The sequence below is a fragment of the Mustela putorius genome, unplaced genomic scaffold (genome assembly GCF_011764305.1).
Source record: "Mustela putorius furo isolate JIRA1106 unplaced genomic scaffold, ASM1176430v1.1 tig00000174_pilon_pilon_pilon, whole genome shotgun sequence".
Classification (NCBI taxonomy): Eukaryota; Metazoa; Chordata; class Mammalia; order Carnivora; family Mustelidae; genus Mustela; species Mustela putorius.
The window spans coordinates 17,950,380-17,962,857 of NW_025421304.1; the positions used below are offsets into that span (position 1 = coordinate 17,950,380).

The 12,478-nt window shown below is 49.6% G+C and overlaps 1 protein-coding gene across 1 annotated transcript in view; it reads right to left on the minus strand.

Annotated features, from left to right (window-relative positions):
- The window catches only part of CIAPIN1 (cytokine induced apoptosis inhibitor 1), a 16,105-nt gene continuing 3,627 nt past the window's right edge, over positions 1–12,478 (minus strand). Inside the window, exons 2-9 of the mRNA XM_004744247.3 lie at positions 10,805–10,994; positions 10,012–10,164; positions 8,496–8,572; positions 7,672–7,840; positions 5,951–6,024; positions 4,965–5,080; positions 1,181–1,262; positions 1–692 (exon numbers count right to left, since the gene is read on the minus strand). Of these exons, the coding sequence (XP_004744304.1) occupies positions 582–692; positions 1,181–1,262; positions 4,965–5,080; positions 5,951–6,024; positions 7,672–7,840; positions 8,496–8,572; positions 10,012–10,164; positions 10,805–10,961 (939 nt within the window). The 5' untranslated portion in view covers positions 10,962–10,994 and the 3' untranslated portion in view covers positions 1–581. The remainder of the gene's footprint in view (positions 693–1,180; positions 1,263–4,964; positions 5,081–5,950; positions 6,025–7,671; positions 7,841–8,495; positions 8,573–10,011; positions 10,165–10,804; positions 10,995–12,478) is intronic.

The window sequence follows — 12,478 nt, forward strand, 5'->3', positions numbered from 1 at the left end:
TACGTGAAGTACACAACTTTAATAACTGTAGATGAACAGAAACCACAAGACGGATATAATACAGTAAAACAGGGGTGAGGTGGGGAAGGGACAGAGGGACACGGAGTACGATCACAGCAACCAATGGGTGAGTCCTTTGGTGCCCTGAGGCCATGAGACACGTGACTCCCGTCACCACCAACTGCATGTTGAGGAGATCGCCACCTCTGGAAGACAGCTCGTGGCACTGTGGTTGAGCTTTGAAGTGGGGCGGGGGCCCTCTTTGTCCCAGAGCGTGACCACTCCAGGGTGTCTGGGCTCCGAGCGACAGGTCAGCATAGTGATGTCAGGAGAGCGTGCCCTAACACGAGGTGGAGAAACAGTCCCTCTGCTCGGAGTAAGCAGGCCCCATTATACTTAGGTCTTCTGCCAGACAGCAGCACTGCACACCGCCGCACCCCAGGGCCCTCTCTGCTCTGTTGACCAAGCACACCCCCTGCAAATGGATTCTAAGCAGAGAGCGAGCGAGTGCAGAGGGGGTGGGAGAAGCACGCCGGCGGGACTGGAGGGACGGGGTTTGGCCGGAGGACGCCGGCTCCCTCCTACGCGTCACTCAGGTTGCTGTTGCTCAGGAGCACCTGCTCGCCGGGTTTGAAGGCCGGCATCCCGAGGTAGGGGCAGCTGGCACAGCGGAAAGCATCGCCCAGGTAGCACTGTTGAGAGAAGAGATGATCACACACACGGGGAAGCTCCGTGTCCGCGCATCCCAGATACAAGGGCAGGAAAGGGACCCCTAAGTTTGTAACATGCCTATGGTCAGCTGGTGGAAATGGCTGGGCGCAGACGGGGGTCCATCTGAAACCCAAATACAAAGAGGTTTGCAGGGCTCTGGTTTTACGAGAAACAGTGGTCTAGAGAAGTTCCTTGGGAGGCTGTGTTTCCATCACAGCTGAGCTCAGCCAAATGGCTGAATGGCATCAGGCCACTATGAGCTGGGAAGAACAGGAGCCTCCCCTACGGGCATGAGCATGCTACCCCCCTGGGGGGGGGAGCGCTCTCCTGCATACACGGTGTCAGAAATCTGCCCGTTATTAAAATATGCGGGCAGTAACTGGGAACGGGAGTTAGGCTGTGCTGGCTTCGGATGAGGACCAACACCAGTGACGTCTCATGAGTCCTAAGTAAGGATCCGGATACTTACATTTCCACAGGCCGACTTGGGCTGGGAGCTCGCCTGTTCCCTTGACTTCTCTTTCTCCAGTTCTTCCGCAAGGCCACAGGTGCTGGGGTAAAATCAGGAGCTTGTGAGTGAGACGGGCCACCCCCCGGGGGCTCCAAGTCCTTGACAGAGCCCAAACTCGCTCAGAAACGTCTCTCTTTTTACTATACCAGGGCATCTGAGCTCACAAACACCCACGGGGTCGGGCGGACAAGGGAAGTGCCTGAAGCTATTCAGGGAGGCAGAATGGTGGGCCACGGGAGACCTGGAGGGGAGATGCCCTGTCTACACAGGCTGGCCGCTACCCAGCTTCAGCTCATTAATGCTGTGGAGGGGGAAGCAGACTCCGTGTTACCACGTTTTCCAAAGCAAAGGACAGAAAACAATTTGGATTTTTACTTGAAATCGCTTGATTTGTGAATGCTGGCAACTTTCACACTTAAAAAAAACGCCAATGACTCGGCAAACCCACACACCACCAGTAAACTGTTCACTGCTCTTTCTATCCATAGAATGAATGCAAAAACACCAAGCACTGAGGTTTCCAGGTTAAGAGGACAGACTGAAAGCAGCGTCTACTCTCCTTGCCCTCGAGGTCCCACCAAAACTTCAAAAAAGACCTAACCCCGCAAAGACAGGGACCACAGGAAAAGAGACAACAGCAATGCGGCACTGGGGACTGTGGCCCTAACTGAGGGGAGCTGAACTCCGAGCAGGTGGGGAGGTAGCCCCGGTCAAACAGGAGGCCGACTCTCAACCCACATCACACCCCGAAACCTCCAAAGGAACAGGGGGCACCAGAAAGACCCTTCTCTGAAACATCTAACCATGCCAAAGGCAAAGACCCAAAGATGCTGACTTTGTGGTGTTCCCCACAGGCCCATTCAGGCTCCCTTCGCTAAAGCACAGTCAGCAAATCCCAGCGCTAAGCTCAGGGCTCCCAGCTTTCTGTCCTCCCCTCTTAATCATGGAGACAACGGAGCTTCCTGGGAGGTGGAAGGTCTCCTAAAAGAGAAAAAGCAAGTTAGGGGCGCCAGGGTGGCTTAGTCAGTTAAGTGTCTGCCTCTGGCTCAGGTCATAACCCCGGGGTCCTGGGATCGAGTCCCATATTGGGCTCCCTGCTCAGTGGGGAGTCTGCTTCTCCCTCTGCCCCTCTCTCCACTCCCCCAAGCTCTTGCACTCTCTTGCTTGCTTGCTCTCCTCCCTCTCTCTCAAATCAATAAAATCTTGAAAAGAAAAGAGCAAGTTGAAAGAAACAGAGAAAATGCAGGGAGGGGAAAAACCTCCAAAGAACTATCACAAACCTCAAGGGAAAAGAGATCACACCTGCAAAATTTAAAAAAGAACGCTATGGGGTGCCTGGGTGGCTCAGCAGGTTAAGCCTCTGCCTTTGGCTCAGGTCATGATCCCAGGGTCCTGGGATCGAGCCCCGCATCAGGATCTCTGCCAAGCAGAGAGCCTACTTCCCTTCTTCTCCCTGCCTACTTGTGATCTCTGTCTGTCAAATAAATAAATAAAATCTTTAAAAAAAAAAAAAGGAAGCTATGCTAAAAACAAAACAAAACGAAAAATCATGGAGGGGCGCCTGGGTGGCTCAGTGGGGTAAGCCGCTGCCTTTGGCTCAGGTCATGATCTCAGGGTCCTGGGATCGAGCCCCGCATCGGGCTCTCTGCTCAGCGGGGAGCCTGCTTCCCTCTCTCTCTCTCTGCCTACTTGTGATCTCAGTCAAATAAATAAATAAAATCTTAAAAAAAAAAAAAAAGAATCATGGAAATCAAAAACAGTAGAAATAAAATAACTCAACAGAAATTTTGGAGGATAAACCCGCAGAAATTTCCCCAAAAGTAGAGCATAAAGAAAATGTGGAAGAAAATAAAATGACAGGGCCAATTACAGGGGCCCAGTGTCTGTGGCACAGGCCACAGACAGAGAAAGGAAATCGAGAAGACAAACCTCACATATAAATTAAAGAATGTTTCCCAGGCCTATGAACATGACTTCTAGACTGAAAAGCCGCACCGAATGGCTAGTGCAAAAGATGTGAGCAGACCCTTATTCGAGACATACTACAAAATGATACCAGGGATAAAGAAGATTCTATAAACTTCTGAAATGGAACCAGAGGTCTTACAGAAAGAATCAAGAGACAGAATGGTCTCAGATACCTTTGTCACAATCACTGGAAAAAAAGACAGGAAATGTCTTCAAAATCATGTAAGGAAATTATTTCCAACCTAATTTCTATATTCAAATGTCTATATCGAAATGTCCAATCCTTTATGAGAACAGAAAAAAGAGATTAGCCACACACAGTCTGAAAACCTAAAAAAAAAAAAAACTTGCCTCTCAAGTAGCCTTTCTAAAGCATTCCTGGAGAATGGAGTCCACCAAAGTGAGAGAGAAAACCAAGAAAGCAGCAGGTGCTACAACAGCCAGAAAAGCTAACACAGGACAGAAAGGGGAGAGCCCTGAGGGGCACAGTGGGACAGACCCCCTGATGTCAGCTCTGCTGTGGACGGAGGCATAGGAGAGTGCTAGAGCAGGGGCCCAGTAGATGGCCGGGCTGACGGCTGCCAAGGTCACACACCAAGCCGCCACCACATCATTCTTTGTCCCCGAGCACAGGAGAGCCAGCCCAGACCCTGCCCCTGGCTTATCTGGACCACGTGCTGCCTACCCTCCGCTTTCCCGTCCCTGCCCGCCCTGCTGATCTGCTGAGGACATGGTGTTCTGCCCTGCTCCAAGGAGGAGACTCGGGCTATGGCAGCTTAGGGCCAAACAGCCCGAGCAGTCCCCGCCCTCTGACCACACTTCCGCTGGCCACCAGGTCACCGCGTCACACTGCAGCCCTGCCGGGTGTTCCCTCTGCGCATGCCCTCGGTATCCCAGAGCCCTCCCACGACGCTCCCTACTGACTTTCCCGGAAGGGACTCTGGGAGATCCTCGAAGAGCTCAGCCCAGATCATCACTGGGCGCCTTCACAGACGGAGAATACCGACTCTTCCTTGCCTCACCAGGTTTGGGCCTCCTACCCTGTTCTTCACCACTCAAGAATATATCTTTTGGAGCTTCACACTAGGTGGGAAACTATCCAATAAGCCAAGAACGATGAACATGAACTTGCGAGGATGGTAACCTTTGTAGGGGGAGGGAGCAAGACGCTGCCGAGGAAGCATGGAGAGGGGACTTCTAAGATACCAGTCATGTTTCTTTCTTTCTTTCTTTCTGTCTTTGACAGACAGAGATCACAAGTAGGCAGAGAGGCAGGCAGAGAGAGAGGAGAAAACAGGCTCCCCGCAGAGCAGAGAGCCCAATACGGGACTCAATCCCAGGACCTTGGGATCATGACCTGAGCCAAAGGCAGAGGCTTTAACCCGCTGAGCCACCCAGGAGCCCCAATACCAGTCATGTTTCTGATTCTTTTTTTTTTTTTTAAAGATTTTATTTATTTATTTGACAGACAGAGATCACAAGTAGGCAGAGAGGCAGGCAGAGAGAGAGAGAGAGGAGGAAGCAGGCTCCCCGCTGAGCAGAGAGCCTGATGCGGGACTCGATCCCAGAACCCTGAGATCATGACCTGAGCCGAAGGCAGCGGCTTAACCCACTGAGCCACCCAGGCACCCCATGTTTCTGATTCTTAACCTGGGTCATCAGTACGCATTTCATGATAAAATAAATATTGCAGTAATAGTCAAGGATTATGATTCCTTGAGACTCAGGAGGCACCAGAGGCAGCCCGGCAGACTCTGCTTCTGCGAACACTTACCAGTTCTTGCAGGCTCTCCTCTTCTTCCCTTCTCCACATGAAGGAGCCTGCAGGGAAGCTGGGTCGGGCTTCTTAAAATCTTCTGGATCCAGCAGCTCATCAGAGTCAATGAGATCCTAGAGAGTGTTTGAAGAAGTGAGGGACATGATCACAGTCTCTGCTGCCCGAAGGCCGGATAAAGGGCTGTGGTAGCAGGTTTCTCCAGCCCGTATAAAGAGGGCATCCACTGACCTACTCTGGGCTGATCACCACATTCAAGCCGACCACCACGGGGAACTTGACTGTGTCCCCAGAAGATGCACTAGGTTGTAGGGGACTGGGAAGTAATTTATGATGTGGGGAGAGAGAGAGAGTGAGTGTGTGTGTGTGTGTGTGTGTGTGTGTATGGGGAGGGAGCAGGAAGAACAAAAAGGTGTTATATTTATTTGCATATATGAAGTGCTGTCACATGAAAAAAGTAATAAAATATTTTCTATAGAATTCCAGAGAAGAAGGCAAATAATGACATATACATTTGTACAATTCTTTGATAAACGTGTGGACAGTTCATCTGTAAATTCCTCAAGGACATGAACTATAACCCGTTTTGCTATCACTGTAACTTCAACAGTTGCAGAAATGAAGAACTTTTTAACAGACTGTATTGATCAAAGACGGACAAGCATGGCTCTTAAGACAATGAGGAGTGTGCAGTGACTTGCCCAGACCAAGGAGCCAATGACATACTTTAGCTGACAGACTCTTTTCAGCTTCACACACACCCACCAGAATCTTTAACATATCACATGAAGTGAGAACAAGAAAATCTGTGGAAAAGAGATGCCAAAAAAGGCTCTTAAAATGCCACCAATATAGAGTTTCCTTCTCAATCAAAACTGCCAGCCACAGGCTGAGCCGCAGGCTGGGCTTTACCCCTCTGTGTCCAGAGAGGCTGCCCCAGAGCGAGTCCACATGGAAAGCAGTCCATGGACCGCAGGCTGACTCACCACACTCTCGTCCTCCATGTCATTGGCTGACAGGGTCCAGAGCTTGGCCGCAGCAGGGTCCATGGGAGGCTTTGCTGAGTCAGACCAAGAAAAGAAAAAGAGTCCATCAAAAGAGCAGAAACCAAACACAGGCCCATGTGTGTGCTCTCTCCTAAGACTGGAGAGCACACAGGACTGGGAGTCAGGGGGCTTGGGACTGAGGCCCAGTTGTGCCGCTTGGAGAAGTTGTGGTCTGCAGCCAGTCACTGTGTGGTGACCAATGCCAAGATCTGCTAAGCACCTGCTCCTCGGAGACACTAAGGTAAAGATCTCATACGCGCTGTGTGAGTCAGTCCTGCTAAGACCCTTTGAAGGTGGGTATGTGCTGTCCCGATTTTATAGATGAGGAAACCGGCTCTGACATTTGGGCCACTTCCACAGAGCCACACAGAGGAGGGGTCTGTCTGATGTGCCTGACTTTACTCCACATTGCTCTGTCCTCATCTTGGTTTCTGTCCCTAGAATCTGGGGCTGGTCGTCCTCACTAGACCTACTGCAAGAGATTGAAGATTAAGCGGGGAAGTGTGCCAAAGCTTTTGCCTCCCAGGAACCTGTCACATATGAGAAAGCCAGCTCCAGAGCTGGGGGTGGCGGTGTGACGCAAACCAGAGGCAGACACAAGCCTCAGCCCTCCCGACCCTGTCTGTGCAGAGAAGGCCTTGGGAGCTGAGCCTGGAGTTAGTGTAGGCAGGCCCTCGGCTGGACCGTGGGGGTGAGCACAGCCATGAAGACCACTGTTGCAGGTGGAGGCTCAGACTGTCCCCCAGGCAAACTGCTCCTCTGACGCCTTCCCGCCCATTCCGGAACCACGAATCCAAAGGCTGGGATTCCGGCGTATTTCTTAAAAGACTGCGGCTGGCCAGTCAAGCCAGAATAGTGTGACTGTACCTGCAAATTTTCATGTACCTCAAAGCTGGGACAATTTCTCTCAATTCAGGCATCGTGAAACAGGGATGAGGTGATGAGGGGCGGGGGTGGCAAAGGGCGGGTGCAACTTTCTGAGAAGAAATATTTTTACAAGCGGCTTTAGCTCCTCACAGTAAGAAAAGCTGACTTGGGGCGCCTGGGTGGCTCAGTGGGTTAAGCCGCTGCCTTCGGCTCAGGTCACGATCTCAGGGTCCTGGGATCGAGTCCCGCATCAGGCTCTCTGCTCAGCAGGGAGCCTGCTTCCTCCTCTCTCTCTCTCTCTCTGCCTGCCTCTCTGCCTACTTGTGATCTCTCTCTCTGTCAAATAAATAAATAAAATCTTTAAAAAAAAAAAAAAAAAAAAAAAGAAAAGCTGACTTGACTAGCACAGAAAGGACATAAAGGAAGAGGAGCAAGTCACTCTTATCAACCACGACCGCCACTGTGAGGTCTCCTGAGGACGACTGTCGTCATTCTGGGGTGTGGCAAGATGTTGTCAGCTAAACCATGTGGCTCAGGCCTCTAGAATCTGGGGGCCTCAGTGTCTTCTGGCACAGAAGGGCTGAGCGAGGTAACAACTATGCATTATTTCACATCTGGATCTGAATATGCCTGGACAACAGAACATTAAATATTCTTCCCTTTGGAAATGACAGAAATGAAGGAAAGATTGATACTCTGGGGACATCACCGCCTCTATCTAGATCTCAGGTTCAACGTAGAAGATGACCTTCTAGGCCCACCCGGACACAACAACGCCCCTGGGCCAGTCTTACCTGGAGGAGAAGTCTTCTTGGCAAGAGAAAGCTTCAGTTGACTAGAAGAACCCACTTCAAAGTTGGGTTTTTTGCCCGTCATGCGCACAGAGAGCAGGCTGTCGCTTTGGTAATCCAGGTGTTCTCGGACAGACTGTATCTCTTCAGAGCTCAGGGACTCCCGCTGCAGCTGGAATTCAAGACATCGAAAGGATGAGGCCACACTCTCTCCACAAAATGATGAGGAACTGTGTCCACCCACACGGGCATCAAATACTCGTTTCAGTGTTGGAAAGCGTATGGCAGCGGGAGATGACAGATGTCGCCTCATGCCTCATGTTCGGTTTCTCAGGGCTCTGTACCGTGGAGTGTCATTTTGTCTATGTGCTTAGTTTGAGCCAACCCTCTGGAAAGTTTTAAAGTGTTTACCAAATTGCTGTCTGTGAGGAACACGGCACCATGCCGGTCATTCCGCGGGCTGTAGCGGTTATGAATACACAGGTGAGTCGGACATGCTGGTGAGGACCACAGCCTCCGGCAGAGAAGCAGACCCACCAGGAACACAGCAGAAACGAAAGAAAAGAAACCACAGAGGGATGGAAATGTCTTCTTGGGAAAAGGGAGCAGACGCTAAGGGAGGAAAAAAATGGAGGAGTGCCACCTGTGTCCAACCGCTACCGAATGGTCGCAGGAGGCCCAGCCCCTCCACAGCTCTTGATATTGTGAGATGGTTAAGAAGAGTGAGGGCCAACATGCTGAGGTGGATAAATGTGGAAGATATTTAAAGGTGGGAGAAAAAACTAGTGACTGAATGATGGATTGTATGACCTCATATACCAACATACCTCTTTCACTTCCACAAGACCGGAAAGAGTCAGGGCCGAACACAGCTTCGAGGGCGTCCTCACTTTGCTGTTGTTAACTGCCAAGAGGAAAACCCCAGTTAGTGACTTTATGGGTCAAAGACAGGGAAAATCATAAAGGCTCCAACCTATCTGGGTCAGAGAGGCCATAAACAGTAACAGGGATGGTATTTTAAATGGACAAATCCCTTTGGTTGTTCAAAGTGCTCCTACCTATGCCCTTAAGGGTCATATAATAATTCCACTGGGGGCGCCTGGGTGGCTCAGTGGGTTAAAGCCTCTGCCTTCAGCTCAGGTCATGATCTCAGGGTCCTGGGATTGAGCCCCACATCGGGCTCTCTGCTCGGCAAGGGAGCCTGCTTCCCCCTCTCTCTCTGCCTGCCTTTCTGCCTACTTGTGATCTCTGTCTGTCAAATAAATAAATAAAATCTTTAAAAAAATAATAATAATTCCACTGTTGTTGTGCCGTACCCCCTCGGCTTCTTGGAAGACCTTCCCAGGGTGGCTGGACTCTGAGTGAGAAGGAGGCTGAGGAACTAACTGGAAAGCACACGAGTGTTCTCTCTGTTTGGTTCTGACAAAGAGACACTGTGTGCGGCCGCCCACGGCCCATGCCCCCGACACAGGATGCTGGTGTCCAGGGTCCGTGTCACAAGTCGGTATCTCCACACAACCACCTTTACACATTGCAAAATCCTTTCACTCTCTGACTGTATTTACAAATCAAGTCATCACATACAGATGGAAAAGTTTACAAGCTCAGAACCGCATGGCTCTCTGGTAGCCCTCTCTGGCAGCTTTACCACCAAGCAAGAAAGAGAGGTTTTGTTTCCTGGATCCCACTCTTAGTTTCACGTGAGTCAATAATAAGACTCATCACTCCCAGACTTCCAGTCATTTTTATTTTTTAAATTTTGAAATCAATATAAATTCATAGAAAGTTACACACACACAAAAAAGGACCCTTTGCCTCCTTCCCCCTACGGGAACACCTTCCACAAGTGCGGCATGCTAGGAAGACCAGGGGATGGTCACTGAGGGTCCGTAGAGCTCCCCAGATCTCACTGGTTTCATAGGCACATGCGCACGCGCGTGTGTGTGCAGGCGTGGCTGAGTGTGCATGCTCCCACAGTCATAAGGAGCCCTCCTATGACCCTTTCCAGCCTCACACATCCCCCTCCCTCGACTCCCAATGCCTGGCAATCATCAGTCTGGCCCCCATCCCTAGAACTTTGTTATTCCGAGAATGCTATAGGAACAGAATCACGTAGCATGCATCCTTTTAGGATTGGCTGTGATCAATTTCCATTAGGCACGATCCAACCTGGGTCGGTCAGAGATCACAGTCCCCTCAGATGAGCTGCTTCCGATTTTTATCATCACTCACCACTGAGGAGGAGGCTCTCCGGATGACAGCTCCCGCTCACAGACATGCAGTAAATATACCTGAAGAGTCAAGGCTATTAAATTCTTGTCTTCCAAATGAAGATTTCCTTACCTACAGCTGTTTCTACTGGCTCGCTCAGAAAAAGACATCCGCCAGGCCGCAGGATCCGGGCCATCTCAGCCAAAATCTCAGCACTGTGCAGAGTGGTGCTTCCAGGAATTACACCCGACAAAATAATGTCAAAGCTAGATTCTTTGTGGGCAGCTGAAAAGAAGGAAGATTCTAATCAGCAATCACCAGGGCCCCCAAAGCAATCTGCCCAGCCTTCCGGAGACCCTGGAGAGGTTCTGGGCCTGGCCCTGAAGACTGAACAGCTAGCTGTCCAGGAAATGCCATCAGACCCCCATTACTGGCAAAAGGGGCAATGAAGCTGCTGCTCTCCCTTGGTCTTAGTAATTTCATATCCTTTTACATGTTCAGGAAAAGAAGTAACAAAGGAAGCTGGCTGAAGAGTAAACTTTTTGTAAAAATGTGGAATATCTGGGTGCCTGGGTGGCTCAGTTGGTTAAGCATCTGCCTTCGGCTCGGGTCCTGGGATCAAGCCCTACATTGGGCTCCCTGCTTGGCGCAGAGTCTGCTTCTCCTCCTGCTCGTGCTCTCTTTCTCTCTTTCAAATAAATAAAGTCTTTTTTTAAAAATGTGGAATATCTAATAAGAAACAACATACTTACATAAATCAACTACACTCCTAAGTCCATTGGATCTCAACTGAAAGACAGCAGGGTGACCACCCACTGCCATCGTGGGCCATCCAGAACAAAAACTCAGATTATCAAGGAACCACATTCCTTGCACCCCTATCAACGCCCCCGGCCCTGTAAAGACAACGTGGATAGGGACTTACATTGCAATAGCTGGTTTATGTTTTCCACAGACACTTGGCCCTCATCGCCGGTTAACGTTTGAAGCTTATCGACCAGATTCTTCAGGGCCTCCACGGGGGACGACTTATCCCAGACCACGGCCACAGACTGGCCAGCTGAGATCCCATACTCTGCCATGCCAGCCGTGCTGATGGACCTAAAACCTATGGGCTGAAGGAGAGTGAGGACTGAGCAGAGTGAAAAGCACAATTCAACCCGTGATGTACCATGATGTACCAGCAGATACCATTAGAATCACCGCCTAATTCCCACCTCCCACCGCGCATTCTGTCCACATTAGAACCTCTCTGTGTAGACACCAGAGAGACTAAAAATAATGAACCCATTATTATCTCAAGGATTCATAACCCCAACGTTCCCAAATGACGCAGGCTGCTTCCTTGATGAGAGTCCTGACTTAGCAGTCAAGGAAGGAGGCTGAAGGCAGAAAGATTATTTCTGCTTTGATTTGGGACAACTAAGCTTGAACAGAATATAAAACACACGGGATATTAGGCAAAAGTATGACTCAGCAAAGAAAGCAAATAAATTGGCAGACATAATGCCACCCCGAGCTTAAGATTTTCTCAAAAAAGAGACAACATATTTAAATTTGGCAAATCGAATAATGGTTTCACTTTCAGCAAAATAGGAAAATTCAATCCCATTGAATCTGCAATGATCATAGTACCTACCACACGTGTCACATGTACTATTACCCAGGCTGTTCAAAGCACCTTGGATACATTATTCCAACTGAACCTCAGCACAACCTGAAACTAGGTATTATTCCCATTTTACGGACAGAACACTGAAGCCATTGACTTTGCCAGGTCATACACTAGTAAATGTGGGATAAAGCAAGACCTGGAATTTGAATCCAAATCTATGGGACTGTAAAGTCCATGCTTTTACCTGATGGAGAGCCCCTGCCCGCTGCCACCACCATGGGTCAACTTTCTTTTCCACCTGATACGAAGAGGAGTATAGAATGCGCTCAGGATGCAATTAGGTCAGGCGACAGCATTCTACTTAGCTCCTCCTTTCTTTCAACTTTAATGCCATCAAGTTCTCGACTTAAAATAGCTCTAATAAATGGCATAAAGGCAGAAGCCAGGTAGAGAGGTCAAGCATGGATCAGTGTTAGGCTGAACACTCCTGGCTTCTGCAGAAGTCGCTAACTTGGTCCCAAGGATGCCACCACACTCTAGGACTGAATTTAAGCCATGTCCGTTACCCTCTTCTCTTCAAATGACTGGCTCCTCTGTCTATAAAACATGGTCATGTTAGCCAGTCATCTTTAAATACTATAGGACTTTGATTTTGTCATTCATTTCCTAAAGAAGTTTCCTTTCTACAGAGAAACCAAAGCTCATTCTTCTGGAGTCAGGCTCCATGATCTGGCTCCCTCTGGATCTCCCACCTCTCCAAAGGGAATCCCTCCTTGTTCTATGAAAAACCTCCTCATTTTTGCTTCAATCAGGCTTTTTTTTTTTTTAAGATTTTATTTATTTATTTGACAGAGATCACAAGTAGGCAGAGAGGCAGGCAGAGAGAGAGGGGGAAGCAGGCTCCCTGCTGAGCAGAGAGCCCTATGTGGGACTCGATCCCAGGACCCTGAGATCATGACCTAAGTCAGAGGCTTTAACCCACTG